The 19,156-nt window shown below is 34.7% G+C and overlaps 3 protein-coding genes across 6 annotated transcripts; 1 reads left to right on the forward strand and 2 right to left on the reverse strand.

Annotated features, from left to right (window-relative positions):
• Positions 1–58: 58 nt before the first annotated feature.
• LOC131593243 (uncharacterized) lies at positions 59–2,534 on the reverse strand. 4 transcript variants are annotated; one of them, XM_058865587.1, is made up of 3 exons: positions 2,383–2,518; positions 477–661; positions 59–384 (listed from the first exon to the last, which is right to left on the reverse strand). In XM_058865587.1, exons 2-3 carry the CDS (start codon positions 654–656, stop codon positions 295–297), a joined length of 270 nt encoding a protein of 89 aa, XP_058721570.1. In that variant the 5' UTR covers positions 657–661; positions 2,383–2,518; the 3' UTR covers positions 59–294. The 4 variants fall into 4 exon arrangements, with proteins under 4 accessions (XP_058721570.1, XP_058721569.1, XP_058721568.1 ...); XM_058865586.1 differs by having other exon boundaries at positions 60–384; positions 2,373–2,526; XM_058865585.1 differs by having other exon boundaries at positions 70–384; positions 477–679; positions 2,383–2,534.
• A 5,979-nt stretch (positions 2,535–8,513) lies between these two features.
• On the forward strand, positions 8,514–10,871 carry LOC131593246 (protein MAINTENANCE OF PSII UNDER HIGH LIGHT 1). Its single transcript, XM_058865590.1, has 3 exons — positions 8,514–8,848; positions 9,619–9,756; positions 10,020–10,871. Exons 1-3 carry the CDS (start codon positions 8,678–8,680, stop codon positions 10,644–10,646), a joined length of 936 nt encoding a protein of 311 aa, XP_058721573.1. The 5' UTR covers positions 8,514–8,677; the 3' UTR covers positions 10,647–10,871.
• Positions 10,872–11,356: 485 nt separating this feature from the next.
• LOC131593245 (nuclear intron maturase 4, mitochondrial) lies at positions 11,357–15,301 on the reverse strand. Its single transcript, XM_058865589.1, has one exon. It carries the CDS (start codon positions 14,844–14,846, stop codon positions 12,312–12,314), a length of 2,535 nt encoding a protein of 844 aa, XP_058721572.1. The 5' UTR covers positions 14,847–15,301; the 3' UTR covers positions 11,357–12,311.
• Between the last annotated feature and the right edge of the window lie 3,855 nt (positions 15,302–19,156).

Consider the following 19,156-nt stretch of genomic DNA (forward strand, 5'->3'; position numbering starts at 1 on the left):
ATTTTAATAAAAATATTGCTTTTTATTTAAGTCAGTCTTCCATAATCTAAAAAATATGATTTACAGCCTAACTTTTCTACAAGTTTAGATGTAGTAACTGAATTTTCCTCATTTTTGAGAAGATTATCTCTTACCTAGAATAGACAATTCATGAATAGAGTTTTTATTTTCAGACACAAAAAACAGCTTTTCTTCATTTACTTAAATCCTAATGCAAAAATAGTAACAAAATATGTGTTGGTTATTACCACATGACTCAATTAAACCTAGCAGTTCATATCAAAATTAATAAATTTACTCTTTTAAAACTGTCTGAAGAGCCAAAGAACTTTCAACTTCTTTAGCAGCATTAGCTTCAGCAACTACCTTAGACAAACCAAACATCTGAAATTGATCCAAAACCGTGATATATCAGTAAACGATAAAGCATGTAGAGCAGATAACATGTAACGCAATATCTTAGGTAGAGTACAAACCTTTTTAATTGTTTTCTGAAAGCAGGTTTTGTGTTCGTCCATAGAAGCATGAATGAACTCGTCAATGTGATCCTTTATATCGTCCAAGAATGCGGCTTCTTCGTGCTTTTTCTTTCGACATGAAGTTGCAACTGCAGTTGACGAAGGCTGCTTTTCAACTTGGCTTTTTTGAGTGTCCATGCTCTCTGAGATTCCAATAATAGCTGTAACAAGTTATAGCCTTAAGTCTCAATTATCATCAAACAATTTAGTTAAACATTACTATCAATGATTGTTACGCGATCACTCTCAACCGAAATATCAAAGTCTTGTAACAATTTAGTAATCAGTGAAAGTGCATACATAATACCCAAAAGTTTAAAAAAAAGAACAGTATCGGTAAACAATTTAGAACAAACGACAAACACAAGGCATGCCCCGGAAGACAAGAAAATAGACAGATAACACCAGACCTCTGATGAGCTGAACTGCAAAATTTGCTTATTAAATCAAATATCGGTATTTCCAAAAACACATACGAATTTTTCATACCATCTCTTGAGAAATATTGAAATCTATATATTAGTACTATACCAAACCTTAATTTCCAAAAACAACTCACATTAATTAAATAATTAAAAGACAACAAAATCTGAAATTTTCATGGTTAAAATCCTTATATAAGCTTTAAAAAAACGAAATTTGAGTTGTATGGCTCAACCATAGGTAAACAATAGCTGCAGGAAGTCTAGAAGACATGCCAACTAAGGAAAGAATAGGTTTGTATTTGGAGGAAAGTGATAATAACTAAGAACAAATTTGAATATAGAGATTTTATAATTAAAACACTTAGCTTTATGAAGAAACAGGCTAAGCATGATTTCACAGTTGTATAGCTCAACATATGGTAAAGAAGAAAAAACTGCCACTAAAACAAGAACGCTGTATTATTAACCAGGGAACAGGTCCAAGTTAGGAGGAAAACTGTTATTGGCTAAGAACAAAATTCAATCTACAATTTCTATGACAAAGCCTTGTGCATTAGCTTTCCAAAACAAAAAAATGGTGCATCATTTTGAATAGCACTGCCAAAGTTATGCACAGATTATTCTCTGCTTCCAGAATGTAAACAACATGTTCAAGTTAACCAATGTTGTCAATTGGAGATCTCAAAAAATAGATATTTGTTCAAATTCCGACGTTAAGGTGCAATAGCATGGCTCTACTTCTATAGCAGCTATTGGTTAAAATTCTGCTATGTTATTGCACTGGTATAGCCCCTATTTGACCACAATTTATACTAATTTGCATATCACAAAACAATAGTGGTTTGTTTAAATTCCAACTCGTAGAGTTATAGCCGCTTTTTGACAACCCAGTATGCCTTAAACCATTATATGTTTGTTTTCTCAAAAGTAAAATTGATTTGCTTCTATAATTGATTATTGCTGAAGCTAGGATTTGTAGCTTTTGAATTCAAGCTTAATTATTGCATTGAAATTTGTTGTTCAACTAACTTTTACATAAATATATCCAAGCATAAATTACTTTACATTCTACTCATTTTTAACCAAAATCACTTCTACAAAATCAATTCAGTCATAATCAATTCTCATCACCGCAGAACCAAACACACACTTAATTCTCAATTTCAAAATTTGCAAGTCTAGTACCAAACCATTTGAAATTTAAAGAACTTCATGAACATGAAATCAAAAGCAACAAAAAAACCACCAATCCCACATCAATCCAAAGAAAACCCTAAGTTAACCCTAATATTTCTAAACTAGACCTGAAAAAAAATTGAAAACATGTATCCTTCCCAGGAGCGGCCATCGCGGCCGCAAATCGTCCTGGAATGAAACCCCAGGACGCTCTACAGGAGAAGGGAAGTAAAATTGGATAAAGAATGTAAACCTGGACGGACTTTTTCGCTGTATGTGGCGGCCGACGAAGAACTCCGGGTGATTTTCCGGTGAGTTGAGGTTTTCAGTGCAAAGCGGCGATGAATTGATGAGCCTCAAAGTGGGTTGGGCTTTCGATTATAATAACCCTTTCTGTTTTTTTGAGATTACTTTTCCAACACTCCAAGTCACTATAAAAAAAAATAATATATACTTTTTCTACGAATAAATAAATTAAGAACCTTTGTACTTATTCGAAAATTATATAGAATCCAATTGAAGTACATTAACGGTGTAGACGAATTTTATTCTCTCAGTTAATATGTTAGATGTTATGATAAATTTTGACTTTTGTTATAACCACCTATAAAGTAACACAAACGAATGATAGTGATGAATTGAAATTGTCTCAATTATATATGACTAGAAATATTATTATGTGATAAATAAATTTACTTTCCTTCTATTTTATAATTATCTCAAATATTAACAAAGATTTTGTGTTTTAATTAAATCTCTATAATGTGACATCTAGCTAACGATTCATGCTTACAAATGTCTTCTACAAACATACGTCTTACTGCCTCCACTCTTGATATAGAGAGTTAGATTCTTACAACTTAATTAGACCTAACTATAAAAAATTGTTCGAGAGTTAGATTCTTACAACTTAATTAGACCTAACTATAAAAAATTGTTCGACGAGATATCAAAATTCATAATATTCTTCCTTTAACAAAAAAATTATAATGTTGGAATAATATTTATGGGTGGTTTTTTACGTTTATGTCTATTTATTTTCTTTTTTTCTTCTTACTTCTGGCACTCGTGTATTATTTTGTTTATCAAATCATTATTTAAGTCTATTTTTCGAGTAGAGAGGATGCTCGAAAGATTCGTTGGATTAATTGAAATAAAGTGTGTTCGGATAGAGAAATAAATGGATTAAAGGTTCAAAGGGCAAGGGAGTTCGACTTTGCTTTGTAAGATAAATAGTAGTGGAGGATGCATGCTGATCACTACGGTTTGTGGTATAAAGTGTTAACTGCTAAATATATGGTAGAAAATGATCATATTAAGGATGGTGGCAGTAAAATGTATGTTTGGGGAAGGCATTTGTCATGAGTTAGGGAGGATGATGTTGAGCATCAATCGTTGGCTAGATGTCAGATTATGTCTCGATGGGTAATGGTGAAGATTAGTCCTTTTACGGGGATCCTTAGCTGAAGGAGAAGTGTTATTTGTTGTAGGTCCATCGGCTATATGAGATGTCATTAATATTTTGCAGCAGGGTGAGAAGAATTGGATGGGGTGATGGTCTAGGGGGTGGAGGATGAGTCCTTTCATGTGATGATAAATGTGTGGTAGAATGTTGTTCTTTGTTGGGTAATGTTGTTTTGTACATTAATATAGTTGAAAATTAGGTATGAACCTCTTATCGTATTTTGATCAGCAATAGAATCCCACAAAATATAATTTGGTGAGGCAGGAAATAATTTCGACAATTTTATGGAGTGTAAAATTAGTTGTGGGAAATAGGAGACTATCTCATATTTATTCTTTTAATGTGAGATAGGTAACCATTCAATTTTATTCTTAGACTTGTATCCTTTAGTGGTTTGAAATTATCTTTGTCCTTCTAAATATTATCGGCACTCACGCCTTTCAATTCTATGACCCATATTTTTTAAGCAATGAGGCTCGTTAGTGCTTTTAAGTCATATAGTTGGCGAGTATATGAGTAATTTGAAAAGAAATAAAACAATGGGTTTTTAGTAATAAACGGGTTTCCAGCTCTTTCATTATTTTTGGGCTTGGAGAATGCTTTTACGTCCCATTTTGCTTTTGAGACGTCCCCTTTTGGTTTTTGCACTCATATAGCTCAAAAAATTTATTTTTCAACTAACAATTAGTAGAAATATAAATTAAAGTGAAAAGTGTGATATTTTAGCACTTGTTAAAAGAATAATATGATTTTTTGAGTTTATTCTCTACTAATTGTCTTACCTTGCTTTCCAAACAAAGAATAAAACTCGAGTGGACTTTCTTCCCCCTTTGTTCCACCAGGAATCAAACTTAATCTTATTTCTTTTGCATCTCTTTGAGTTTTTTGATATGAGAGGCGATCTCAGACTCCATTTCTTCATTAGTGAGATTCATTCCAAAAACATCTTTACCCAAGGAATCACTTCCACGAAAAAAAAGTTAAACATTTGCTCATTTTTATTTGAGATGTCATTGGATATATGCTTTCTACAACTTCTTTTGATTTGAAATAGAATTAATGATGCTGCAAATTCCTGGAAAAAAAGTTAGGCTTTTACCCTAGGTACCTAAATTTTTGTTTGGATCCATTAGCGATTGGGGATTTAAGATGATTCAAGTTTTCCGCATTGAATCTCTTAGACCACTTTAAATCATTCATTTTTATAAAACAATAAGATTCAATATGATCAAATCTATGACAATGATTTCACATATAAACAAAACAAATATTTTTACGTTTAGCATGGCATATACTCATGAAGGACTTAACATTATTATATGGTTGTAACCTAAGAAAGTTTATTATATGAAGCTCTTTGATTATAAAATCATATCAAGGTTATCTCTACCCATATTGAACATACTTAAGATTTCATGCAAATCTTCAATTTTTTTCTTATAGGATCACATGTTTCACATTTATTAGATTTCACGACACATCTCTTAATTTGATTCAATTCATCAATAAGTCTTTCATTTTCATCTTCAATAGATTTGGTGATTTCTTTAAGACTCAATAACTTTTTCTAACTCCTCATTTTCTTTACACAACCTAACCCTTAGAGCATATATTTGATTATTAGAAAGGTCAGTTACCTCATCATCATCTTCACAAGTTGTTTTAAAACAAATGTTTACCTCTTAATCTGATTTTCTAGATGATGCTTCTGATGATGTTTCATTTGATTCTTCAAATGATATTATTGGTTTTGTTTCATATGATTCCCTAAATGATGCTCTTGATGAAGTTTCCTAAGATTTCATAACATATTCTTTAATTGTCTCTTCATCTGACACTTTACAGAACTCTCTATCTAATACTTCAAAAGATTCTTGAGATAACTTTTCAAGTGATTCATTTGATGATACTTCGAGGAATTATTCATCTGATACTCAATCATTGCTCTTGGGTAGGTTTCCCTTGGCTTCTTTAAACTTTGTGTTGGTGAACTATTGTTAGATTTTGTTCTCTTGATGTGTTCAAAGGGATATACTATAAGAAACAAGAAGGAGGTCCATTGTTCATTTCTTTGTTTCTTTCTTTGTAGCGTTTGTCATTCCTAGTTTTTCCAAATGTTTTATTCTTCTTAATTTCTTTAATCAATGACTTATCCTCGTAGTTGATATATGGTTGAGTTGGGGTGTGTAGTTCGTTCATGATTTATGGCTATTCCAAACCCATATTTTCTCTATACATGCAATCTAACCTCAAACATTACTATAAATCAAGCACTTCAACTTGTCATTCTTCCCTTTAACCTTTATGAATTCTTTGGTGAATCTGTCAATGTATTATCGCAAGGTCCTCTTATTCCTTTGTAAAATGGCATTGGGTACATACATTTTCTTTGGTTGATGCTTTTGGGAGCTTAAATGAGATGTGAACTCTTTGAAAAGTATCCTCCAATAATTGATAGAAGTATCCTCCAAACCTTTTAACCAAGTAATCATGGCCCATTTCAACTTGGGAATAAAAATTGTACACTTTGTTGCACTCATTTGTTAATGGTAGTCTAAGACATTGTCTACGTGCTCGTTAGGATCCCCAGTTCCATCATATGTCTCCAGCTTAAGGGGCTTCTCCAACGATCTAAAGATGGTGCATTTTATTATTCTTCTTGTGAATGATTTCTGCTGACAATAAATGACAATATCTTTGGAGAGTTTTGCTCGCGTCTCCTTCGTGGATGGAGGAAAAAATAAGGCCTCATTAGATGATGACTAGTATGTAACGCGTGGATGCTACTTTTTCCATAAGAGTCAAGTGTTGTAGAAGGATCATCATATCAAAAAGACTAGAGCCTCTTTGACCATGCTTTAAATCTTGATGGTTGCAAACTAGCATCGACGCGTGTTCATTGAAATTCCTCAAATTTGGTTGTGTTGCAAGACATAGATTTGTGTTATTATCTCACCAAGAATCTTGTTCCAAATCTCTTCTACACGAATGAGCCTATCGTTTTATTGTTGGAAAAGAGTAAAAATGTCCAACATAAGGTCTTTCATGCTTGGAGCACCGAATAAGGCTTGAGAGTGTTGAAAGAATTGTACTTATGGAGGAAATTAAGCATGCAATAGCGGAACTTGAGCAAGCATTGGAGGAACTAAAGCATGCGGTGGAAGAGCTGAAGTATGCAGTGAAAGACAGTGATTTTCCTAGAGTTAAAGATTATGGACAATTACATGAAGTCGAGGGTTAGTTGTAAAATTTTGTGGATCTTGATGTCGAGGAAGATCTTCACTGATTGAGGGAAAGAATTGGTGTATCGTTATCTTTAAGAATTTTAATTGATGATCAAATACAATCGGTGACAACATTTTGGCCATAAGTCAACTTTGAGCCAACCATTAGAAATACACTTATGGTAGTTACACTTTCATGCTTTAAAATATTTAAAAGAATCAAAAGTTGATTCTCACATACAACGTCATTATTCTATTAGAACAAAAGATGATTGGCATGGTGATGTAGACCATTGTGGATGGTACTTCCAATGCGTTTGAGATAGCTTTTCGATGGATGTGGTTTCTACAAAAAATGTTAGCACTCGGACGCTTAAGTCACTATGAGATTGAGGTGAAACAATGCAAGTGTGTAATAAATCGTACATAGGTTTCTCACACACACGCGCGCGCACACACACACACACATCCACACACACACACACACACACACATATATATATATATATATATATATATATATATATATATATATATATATATATATATATAAGACCGTTGTAATTGTCTTCATATTATTCGGTGTAAATCACATATGTTCGGTGGATGACCATCTAATGACTCAGGGTAAAGGGGGGACATGCTCATGTGTGATTACATGTCAACCGAGAGGCCAAGGGAGGACTGCCTCCTGATACAAAGATTACATGTCATTGAACGTATTAATAAAGTGTATCTTGCAAGAATGCACCAACACAAAATTTAAAAAAGAACACGTTGAAACACCAAAACGACTTTGAAAACGTCTAAGAGTGGACAAATCTTGAATTGTCATTTCCACTTGTGTAACGTCCATAACATCGAAGAATGCGTACAACTGAAGAATGTTGTCTAAGATTTAATCAAGAAGGGAGAGTTGTCTAGATTTTTCTCCTAAGATAAAATATGATCTAAGGGAAAGAGGCAGGAAGAAGAAAGCCCGCAAATGAGAATGAGTGAAATAGTCCAAGTGACTAAAAATAGAGACATTCCGACCATGGAGAAGAAAAGAAATTATTAGTTGCATACACCGTCGAAAAACTAAAATACTAAACAAAAAATAAATAAAAGAGGAAGATAGTGTAAGATGAACATTTCTTAAAAGAGAGAAACATAACATACTTGACCTAAAATGGGAAAAACGATGTGTATTTTAACACAAGATGAAAGAGTAACATAATATAACTATTTATCAGTATATCTGTAAAGAGAATGTAATATATTTTTTATAAAATAGGAGATGAGTGTATTTTTAAACAAAGAACAGAATATTATGAGTATATTTCAAACGACGGATGTATAATTTACTTTTATAATTAATATTTTTTTATAATAAATTTTCTATTCATTAATATTAGGAAATAAGGACACTCTTAAAGTTAGTAAGTAGTAGAACTCAAAATAAATAAATAAAATAACAATAATATTAAAATCATAATAACTAATAATACATGTTTAAAAACTTATAATTTTTTTTTAAAAAAGTAGTCTGTTCAACTCTATAAAAAATTATAATTTTTATGTAAAATTTCTAACTTCAAAAAAAAAAATCTATATTTAATATTTAAGGGGTGGGTGATAATTAAACGAGTCATTTTTACAAGACAAAAATTGTCCATGGTTTCATTATATACACTTTTGTGGTCTAAAAACAAAGAAAGTAGATATATCCCTTCAAACTCAACCACCAATCACCAATCCATAACACACAACACAACCTTCTCTTTCCATCAAAAAAACCAAACCAAACTCATTGTCTTCTGTTCTTCTGTGTTTTTAAGATTCTTTTTACCTTAAACTTCAAACACACACAAAGATTCATTACACATAATGGCTTGTTCATTGCAAGCAACAATATCAGCCAACACATGTGCTTTCTCCACAAGGAGATTCTCCTTGAGGCAGCAGAAGATTTGTAAGAGAAGCTCTTGCATGTTCACTGTTAGAGCTTCTTCTGATGAGTCTGATTGTAATCAAGAAGAATGTGCACCTGACAAGGAAGTTAGTTTGTTCAATTCTCAAACCTTTTTTTTTTTTTGTCTTTTGTTTTGCTTTGTATGATTATGTGATAGCTGAGAAAATTAGGGAATTATTTAACATTTTTTTAATGAATGGTGCTAATTTGTTGGTAGTATACTTTAATTTAGTTTTGGAGATTTATATAATTTGATTTGAATTTAGAGGTAAATTTGATATTTATTTATTTTTCAATTTAAAGTAGGGTTTTTGAATTGGTTTTGGTTATTATTGTTTCATATAGATACTAGCAGGGTTTTAAATTGTGGTTGTTGATCCAATAGCACTTGGATGAGATGAATTTGACTTCTTTATGCTTAACAAGTGGTTTTGGGTTCGAAATCAGGTGTCAAAATGTAATAGTGTTAAATCTCTTGAGGGAGAGTTTTGCGTTGCAAACCTCTTTATATTGAAGGAAAATGTGGTTGAAAATACGGTTGTGATATTGTTGTGGGACCTCAAAATTCTTTATATTGCGAACTCTGATTAGGGTTGCGACTGTGATGGTGGACCGCAATTTTTAATTGTTGTAGTAGTAGTTTAGAAACTATTGAATTATATAACCAATGATTGTAATAGTAGTAGTAGTTTTCATCTATGTTTCAATGTGTTTACAATTATTGAACCATTTTATGTACAAGTTCGTCTTTCGAATCGAGATAAACAAAAGGAAAAATCTATATTGTCCATTTGTGAAGTTTCCGAACGAATACTCGGAAAAGAAAGCTAATTCTATGTTGCTGATGGTGATGTAGGTTGGGAAGGTGAGTATGGAATGGTTAGCAGAGGAGAAGACGAAAGTGGTAGGTACATATCCCCCACGCCGTAAAGCGGGTTGGACAGGCTATGTTGAAAAGGACACTGCTGGACAGACTAACATATATTCAGTCGAGGTTCGGATTTTTCTTTTTTAAGGAATTAAAGTTGTTCTCATTTCATAATTTGTTGTTTTTCTTGGCCTCTATGTGTGTCTTTGTGTGCGTGCGCGCTCCTTTCACTTGTTGAAGTTTAGTATTTATTTTGATGATCATATATACATTGTTCGCATCTAGATATCAAATTTACCGTGTTTGAATTAGTTCTCAGAAACGGTCTCACAAGTGCTTATGCCAGTAGGTAAGTTTCAATTTGTCTAATACATATTGATCTTTTCCAGCCAGCAGTTTATGTGGCAGAAAGTGCTATAAGTTCAGGAACACCTGGTTCGTCTTCTGATGGAGCTCAAAACACAGCGGCGATCGCTGCTGGTCTTGCGCTGATCTCAATCGCCGCAGCATCATCAATACTTCTACAAGTTGGCAAGAATGCTCCTCCTCCGGTCAAAGCACCCGAATACTCTGGTCCATCACTTAGTTACTACATCAACGAGTTCAAGTCACAAGAAATTATTCAAGCGCCCCCCGTGTCTACCGAGGCAGAACCATCATTACCTGTGCAACCCGAGAGCTCTGAAACGGATGCATCATTATCTGTTCAAAAACTCGAGAGCTCCGAGACGGATGCATCATTATCTGTTCAAAAACTTGAGAGCTCTGAAACAGATGCATCGTTATCTGTTCAAAAACTTGAGAGCTCTGAGGCGGATGCATCGTTATCTGTTCAAAAACTTGAGAGCTCCGAGGCGGATGCATCGTTATCCGTTCAACAACCTGAGAGCTCCAAGGCTGATGTTTCAGCATCTGTTCAACCTGAAAATTCTCCTGCAGAAGTGCCTCAAGTTAAAGATGAATCTAAGACTCAGCCAGATACTTCAAGTTTTGACTGGACACTTTATCTTGAGTGATTACTTTTGCTTTAAGAGCATGGAAAAGTAGTTCATTTTATGTTCATAATATGAGCTTATGTATACAAGGTTGATGATGGATGGAAATGTTTTTGCTACCAAATTAAGTGTGTTTATATTTTGATAAGGAAAGAGAGATTATACAAGCACAACTTAACTAAAGGTTAAGCCTTACATTTCTAAATTCTATCTATAATCCTCAAAATAGTGAAGCCATGTTTCAAATATTACTATGTCATATAGATTTCCAAGGTTTAAAATAATATTTCGAAAACCAGACCGAATTGGAGATGAAATGGATTGAACTGTAGTTCAATTGCGGACGATTCAACTGTTTCTTTTCCTTTTTCGTTTAATATTTTAATACTTTTATACCGATATATAACGTAGTTGAATCAATATATTAAACTTATAGCTAATTATATAACATAGACATTTAGCATTACTAATAACACCAGTATCAGCTTGCTGCATGCTTGCCTCAATGTAGTGCATGCAATTTTTCATAATCTGTCATCATTTTTAAATAACCCTCAGACTGCAACCTTAAACACTGTCAAGCTTTAAACCTTTTTCTTTAACCATATCATGCCTGCTACAATTCCAATTTTCAAAGAAATTGAATAGTTGAGGCACAACACTAATTTTAACTACATTATCAATTGTTATAATAAAAAATCAAAACTAAAAAATTTGCGCATTATCATAAGTTAGTGTATTATCATGAGTTTAGCATATAAGAAACTCAAAATAGTGAGATGCGTGGTACTATCCTTCAAACAAAAGTAAAGAAACAGAATAGGAAACTCTTCATGTTGTTATATACAATCAGCCACGTCTATGACTCCATCGTCAGTGGAACTCCCTGACGATATCATCAGCGAGGTATTATCCATTCTTCATGTGAAATCTCGTGTGCAACTTATGTGTGTGAGTAAGTCTTGGATAACACTCATCTTTGATCCCGGCCTTCGTGAAATCGCATCTCAAGAAATCGGTAGCATGGAATCTGCACTTCACACTAACCCCAAATCACGTCACAGAAATCCCATGCAGGTCCCCCTGCACTTCATACAATGTTTAATTGAGAATCTGTTGAGCCTTTCTGTTGATCCTTAGTATCATTTGAACGACAAATAATACTCTGGTACAATTGGTTCCTACAATGGATTGATTTGTTTCATTGGTGATTCTTTCACCGACGGGCTTCAAGAGTGATGGCTCTGTCTATGGAGAGCCCAGCCACAAGGATAACATAACATCTCAAAATTTGAGTATTTTGGTGATTCACATTTAAGCTTTACTTTTGGTTGTGATAATTCTACCAGACACCTATAAAGTGGTGGCATCGCGATACATTCATGATCGATTGACAAGTGAGGTGAAGGTTCTGACTTCTGATAACTCCTCTTCATTTGGACTATGGTGGACTGGGCATTCTGGTTGTGATAATCCCAACTAAACAATACACCTCACTTCCAATAGAATCTTCATCTTTAGTATGCGTGGTAGTATCACGGTGGCACCGTGATTATGTTGAAGCTCTAAAGTGTAGCTTTTGCAACTTCAGTGGCTAATTGTGATTCAGCCATACTCGAATCCAAACACGCACGAAATGAAGTAATACCCAATGACCAAACATTCTGATCATAAAACTGAAGACACTCACTTCCATGCACCAAAGTCAATGGATTGAAGTGATATATGACCAAGATACAGATCCTTCAAATGTTGCTTACACAACCCTAGTCGCCGTTTATTTAAGCTTGGATGAATGCAAGTTGAAAACCCAGTTTTCCAGCTTGGAGACTTTTGTCTTTCCATTACATGAAGAGTATAGACTCTTGGTGCTGGAGCTGAGCACCCATTTACAAAACAATTACACGGTCTTGCTTCGGTCACAATTCTTGCGAGAGACAACAAACACAAACCGCTATACACTATTCCATACATTAACGCCTCGTCATTGTCAAAAACTTCAACACCCGATACTTCATTCATTGTCTCCTTCTCCGCGTCATGCGCTTGTGGAAGCCAGCTAAGTTCTTCATCAAACCGCTTTTCTATCTCGGTTTCATGTATCCGATACTTTGTTGCTAAAGTACGAATGCATGATTTTCTAACTTGATCCGATATCAAAAGCTTTATTTCATTGAAGTTTGCGCAGTTCTCGTACCATTTCAGCCAGCGGCAAGCAATCCCAGAAAACCAGTCAATAATTTCACTTGTATCGTGCATGACTAGCAAATTAGCCGACCGCGGGAATCCATCTGGTGTAGTCAATCCATATCTCTCGAGACGTTTCTTTATGACATAGACAGGAGCAATGATTTCGGTTTTAGCAACCACCTTTTCTTCTGAGCTGTTATTATTTGGCAAAAGCTTGAGAATAGAATCTGCCTCAGCCGATATATACTTCTCGGCCTGTTTCATAAACTCGTAAAAGGAATCCGTTAGCTCTTGCGGAAGAGCCGGCTCTCCAACGAACTTCGACAAGACATTTTCTTCACTTTTAGCATTTTTCACTTGAACATCCTGCATCCATATCTTCAACAAATGCTTATACCAATGATCGGTTTCCATCCCGGGTTTTCGGAAACGGGAAACCCTACTAAGGAGAGAGCTACTATCAGCTAAATGTTTGATCTCTGATTCCTTTACTTTCTTCAAACCATGACCCAACCATTTCTTCCCTATTCTCGCCGTCCCGTAATTCCAACTCTCGAGCTTCTGCAAAGCAAACAACTCAACTTTATCTTTCATCTTATGAACCGCTTTCACGGCATTACTATCTTCAACATTCCTCTTTACCAATGTCCCCAAAAACCGAACACCCCTAGTCCCTACACACGGCAGCACATCAGTTCCATCTCCAACATCCAACATCAAAGATTCCTTCAAATAACTCTCAATCTCAGACTTAAAACTAACCGCACAATCCCTCGTACCAGAAACCGCGAAAAAAATCTCATCCATAAACCTAACGCAATAAACTTTAACACCCGAATTCTCAACAACACCAACATTACCATCATCACTACCATTACCATTACCATTCAACTGACTCCTAAACCAACCACGCAACGCTGAGAACGGCTTCTCTCCATCAACAACCTCTCCACCAGCACGTACACCTTCGTATTTCATCGCCAACCTATGAAACTCACTATCAAACATATCAAGATAAATATTCATCAAAATCGGCGACAAAACCCCTTCCTGCGGCAAACCATCTCCCTTAGCAAATCCACCAAACTCAAAATTCAAAACCCTAGCATCAAACATACTCCTCATCAAATCAAACAAACAACCATCCTCTATCTTATCCTCCATCACACAGACCAACTTCTCCATCAACAAACCATCAAACTTCTTCCTCACAAGCAAAGTGAACCACCAGTCAGGACTCACTACACCTTTACATATATACTTCAACGCGGCCGCACGTCCCCTCCCGCTCCGACAACCGTGCGAGATTCTCGAGAAACTCGGCTTGAAAATCACTTCCAGAACAATCCTCAACGCTTCCTGAACAACTCTCAGCTTCAAATTCGGAAGAATCAACGTCGAAAAATCCTCATCCTCTTTCAATCGAGACTCTTTCTTTTTCTGATTCTTCCTTGTGGAGATTGAATACGTATTCGCGCTTGCGTCGAAGCTACCTTCGTGAAGCTGCTTTGCCACGTCATCGATGAAATAACCGTTTCCGTTATCTACGCCGGATTTTGCGGAAACGGTTACGGGGTGGATAGTGAGATTTTCGTTAAGCTGATGTGCCACGTCATCTATGAAATAACCGTTTGCGTTATTTGCGGAAGCGGTTACGGGGTGGTTGTTAGGGATGATGTTGGAGTTGAGTTTGATGATGTTGTAAGCGTCGTTGAGGGTTTGGGGATTTGAAACGACGTTTTGGAGTAAGTTGTGGAACTTGCCGGTGTTGTGGGAGAGGTTTGATTTGACTCGTTTTTTGATTTGGAGTTCAAGGAAGCGTTTGAGTTGCGTGCGAGTTTGGGGTTTAGGGTTTAAGGTTTTTGCGGTAGGGGATTCGGGTTGGATTAATGAGGCGAGTTCGGTTGCGAGGGTGGGTTTTGATAGAGTGTTGTCATGATGGTTGGAGGGTTGGGAGAGAGAAGAGGTAAGTCTGAGGAAGGAGAGAGTGTGAAGGGGTTTGAGGAAATGAGAAGTGGTGAGTTTGGTCATTGGGATTTGGGACAGTGACGGTAGTGAAAGGACTATGTGTGTTGTTGCTAGTGTTGCAGCTCTATTCAATTTGAACAAAGTCGATTCTGTTGTGTTTGGAACAGGTTTGATTTCACTCTTCTTTGAGTGGGCATTGGGCACCTGTGTTCTGGATGTGGGAAGGTAAAGGAAAACATTGAACACATTTTAATGATTTTAGAATCAGATCAACAATTTTTTTCAACTAACTAGATGAAACTACGGCATGGCATTTAAATTCATCAAACTAATTTGAGATCTATGGTTTGAATTTTGGAATTATCGTTCAACCTAGTTATTTCTAATGTTTTTGTTGAGTGCACATATCAGAAGGTATATCTTGAGTATGAATGAGGGAGATGTTGGATTCATATGAAATAATACTCATATATCTGATGCTTTACGATTTTAGATGGAGGTGTGATGGTTTCCCCTCTAGTGATCCTTAAATACTATTGGTGAATCTGTCTTTTTTGGATTGTCCAACTGTTTGTTCTATAATTTTTTTTTTTAAGTAATGTGTTCTAACATTTTGACTATTTTTCACATTGCTTTCTTCATTACAAAATTCATAATTATAACATGGCTTAAATAGTACTCTATTTTTGTCCATCTAAATCGACGAGTTATTGAATTTGGTCTATAAATTATTTTTTGTTCCTATATATTATTTTTTTATTGGTGTTGGTCTTTTAACGTCAAAGTTCAATTAAAAAAAAGTCTATGTGTCTAATATTGTTGAATTGACTTTTGTTTTTTCATTTTTTATATTGAAATCATTAATACATGTGGACCATATACTTCCCACCAAAAATTATCATCAAAACAAAATGCATTTTATAATTTTAATTTTAGTCCCTATAAATTAAGGTTTTAGAAGAGAGAATTTTTAAGAGCTCTATGGGCGGCGACTGTGGTAGAGAAATAAAAAATGCGATTGATTAAGACGATCGATTAAACTAGATATGATATTTATTGTGAACTTTCATTACGGTAAAAATTTATTAGACAATGTAGTATATTATCTAGGTGGACATGAACATATAATAGACATTTATTCTAATAAGTAGAGCTTCTTTGAAGCTACTGGTATTGTGAAAGACCTTTGTCTGCATGAGTACTCAAAATATTGGCTATGATGGTATAACAATGTATTAGACAAACCTAGTAAAATGGTTAGTGATAATGATTCTAATGAGGTTTATAAATACGTTGTTGAAATGAAATGTGTATTGGACATATATGTCGAGTATAGAGTAGTTAATGATGAAACTGTTAATGTTGATGATGGTGTTAATGTTACTGACGTTGCTGGTGTTGTTAATGTTGAGGAAAATGTTAATGTTGATGACAATAAGGGTGACAATGTTGAGGACAATGATGTTGTTGAGGGTGAAAATTCATAACGACTGCTTGTTACAAGAATGAAAAAAAAATACTACATATACTTTCAAATGGGAACCACCGCCATGTTTGGTAAGCAATGAATAAACTCCATAGCACAATCAACAAAAGCTTGAACAAATTGGATCTTCCTCTTTCCTTTTTTAAGTTCATCTTCATCTTTGCTTTTTTTCCAACCTCAAGCTTCTTAAGAATACAACATAAATCTTTCAATACATCAAAAAAAATTACGTCCACTGGAAGTTATGGGTTCACTTGCGTTCAAGTTCATCATTCCATGTGAACAATTTACAACTAGACGTTGACCCAAAGTTTTGACACTTCCAATATCTATATTTAAGATTTTCAAGGGTTTGGGGTTTTGGCGGGTGAGTGGGGTTGGATTAGTGAGGCGAGTTCGGTTGCGAGGGTGGGTTTTGGGAGAGGGTTGTTGCGGCTAGGGTGATGGTTGGAGGGTTGGGAGAGGGAGGAAGTGAGTCTGAGGGAGAGAGTGTGGAGGGGATTGAGGAAATGGGAAGTGGTGAGTTTGGTCATTGGAATTTGGAAGAGTATTGGTAGTGAATAGAGTATGTTATTGTCTTTGTCTGTGTTGTTGATGCTTGGTGTAGCTCTATTCAATTTGAACGCACTATGGAGTGTAACAAACAAAAATTGGGACAATGAGAACCAAATTTTAATATGGGCACGAACGATCGCGAAACGATGTTGTTTTACATTGTAAAAGGATGTTGTGTTTGGAACAGGTTTGATGTCACTCTTCTTTGAGTGAGCATTGGGCACTTTTGTTCTGGATGTGGGATGGTAAAGGAAAACATTGAACACATTTTAATGATTTTAGAATCAGATCAACAATTTTTTTCAACTGACTGGATGAAACTACGACATGGTATTTTATTAAAATTTATCAAACTAATTTGAGATCCATGGGTTGACTTTTGAAATTAGCGTTCAACCTAGTTATATCAGCTAAGATTCTAGAATTTCGAGATTCTTTGTAATGTTTTTGTAGAGTGCATATATCAAAAGTTAAATTTTGACTATAAACTAGTGGGATACCTTGACTATAAATGAGTCATGAGTGAGGTATTACGATTTTGGATGGAGGTGTGATGGTTTTCTCTCTCTTGATCCTTGAATACTAGGTGAACCCACCTTTTTCAGACTGCCCAAGTGTTTGTTCTATAATTTTTTTTAAAAATATCGAGGTCTAACATTTTGACTATTTTTCTCATGATATATTTTTAATTGCAAAATTCATAACTATTATGTGGCTTAAAGAGTCTTTTATTTCATGTAAGTTGGCGAATTTTTGAATTTGATTTTTAATTTTTTTTTTTTGGGTCTAAAGCCCCTCCCTATATGTCACTTTCTTGTTGGTCATTGTTGTCAAAGTTCTGTTAAAAAAAGTCTATGTGACTAACGTTGCTGACTAATTAACTTTTATTTTTCATTTTTTATATTAAAAACATTAATACACGTGGATCATTTATTTCTCACCAAAAATTGCCATCAAAATGCATTTTACAAATTTAATTTTAGTCCTTATAAATTAGGTTTTTGGAAGAGAAAAATTTTGATGGCTCTTTGGGAGGCAATTGCGAGGAAGAAGAGGTTTATGGGCGCGACTGTGGTAGAGAAATAAAAAATGTGGTAGAGTAAGACGATCGATTCAACCATGCATGATATTTACTGTGAACTTTTATTATGGGAGAAAATTTGTTAGAAACAATGTAGTATATTATCTAGGTATACATGAACATATAATACATTGATCCTAATAAGTGGAGCTTCTTTGAAGCTACTGGTATCGTGAAAGACCTATGTTAGCTTGAGTACTCATAATATTGACTATAGTGGTATAACAATGTATCAGATAAGATAGTAGAATGGATAGTGATAATGATGCTAATGAGGTTTATAAATACACTGTTGAAATGAAGTGTGTAGTGGACATATATGTCAACACATAAAATAGTTGATGATGATACTGTTAATGTTGATGATGGTGTTAATGTTACTTATGTTGATGGTGTTGGTGTTGTTAATGTTGAGGAAAATGTTAATGTTGATGATAATTAGGGTGACAATGTTAAGGATGGTGGTGTTAATTATTAACACAACAATCGGGGGTCGACGAGGAACATTCTACTTTGTGGGACTTTTCTTTGAGCAACAAACTTTTATGAGAGACACCATTTATTCACCAAAAATCTTAAGGTGATAGGTGAGTGAGTTCTCCTCCCACTTATAAATGCTCAAATCACAACATTCCTATTTAATGTAGGACTATTATCCATACTACTCATACTTGCTATATTCTTAACACTAATGTTGAGGACAATGGTGCTCTTGAGGATGAAAATTCATAACGACTGCTTGTTACAAGGACGGAAAATAAAAAAAATACTACATACACATTCAAATGAGAATTACCACCATTTTTGATAAGCAATTAGGGGTGGAAATAGGCTAGGCTAGGCTAGGCTTTAGAAGGCCTAAGCCTGGCCTACGATAAACTTAAAAGGCCTAAGCCTGGCCTAAGGCCTATCATAGGCTCAGTTTTTTTGGCCTGGCCTGGCCTTTTTAAAAGTCTGGCCTGGCCTGAAAGCCTATTTAAAAAGCCTGTATCTAATTAAAGTTTTCAATTAATCTATATAACTTAAGAAGTCTTGTAGGTCAGCCTATATATACATATATAAGTGAACCTATTTAGCATTTGTTATATATATATATATATATAGGGTAGCCCATTTAGCTTTTTTTTTCTAATATATATGCATACATGAACCAACTTATTTAACATATCTCTAATACATATGAAAATATAGGCCGGCCTATAAGGCTTCATAGGCTTTTTTAATAGCCTAAGCCTGACCTATTAAATAAAA

This window comes from Vicia villosa, linkage group LG3, assembly GCF_029867415.1.
Source record: "Vicia villosa cultivar HV-30 ecotype Madison, WI linkage group LG3, Vvil1.0, whole genome shotgun sequence".
Taxonomy (NCBI): domain Eukaryota; kingdom Viridiplantae; phylum Streptophyta; class Magnoliopsida; order Fabales; family Fabaceae; genus Vicia; species Vicia villosa.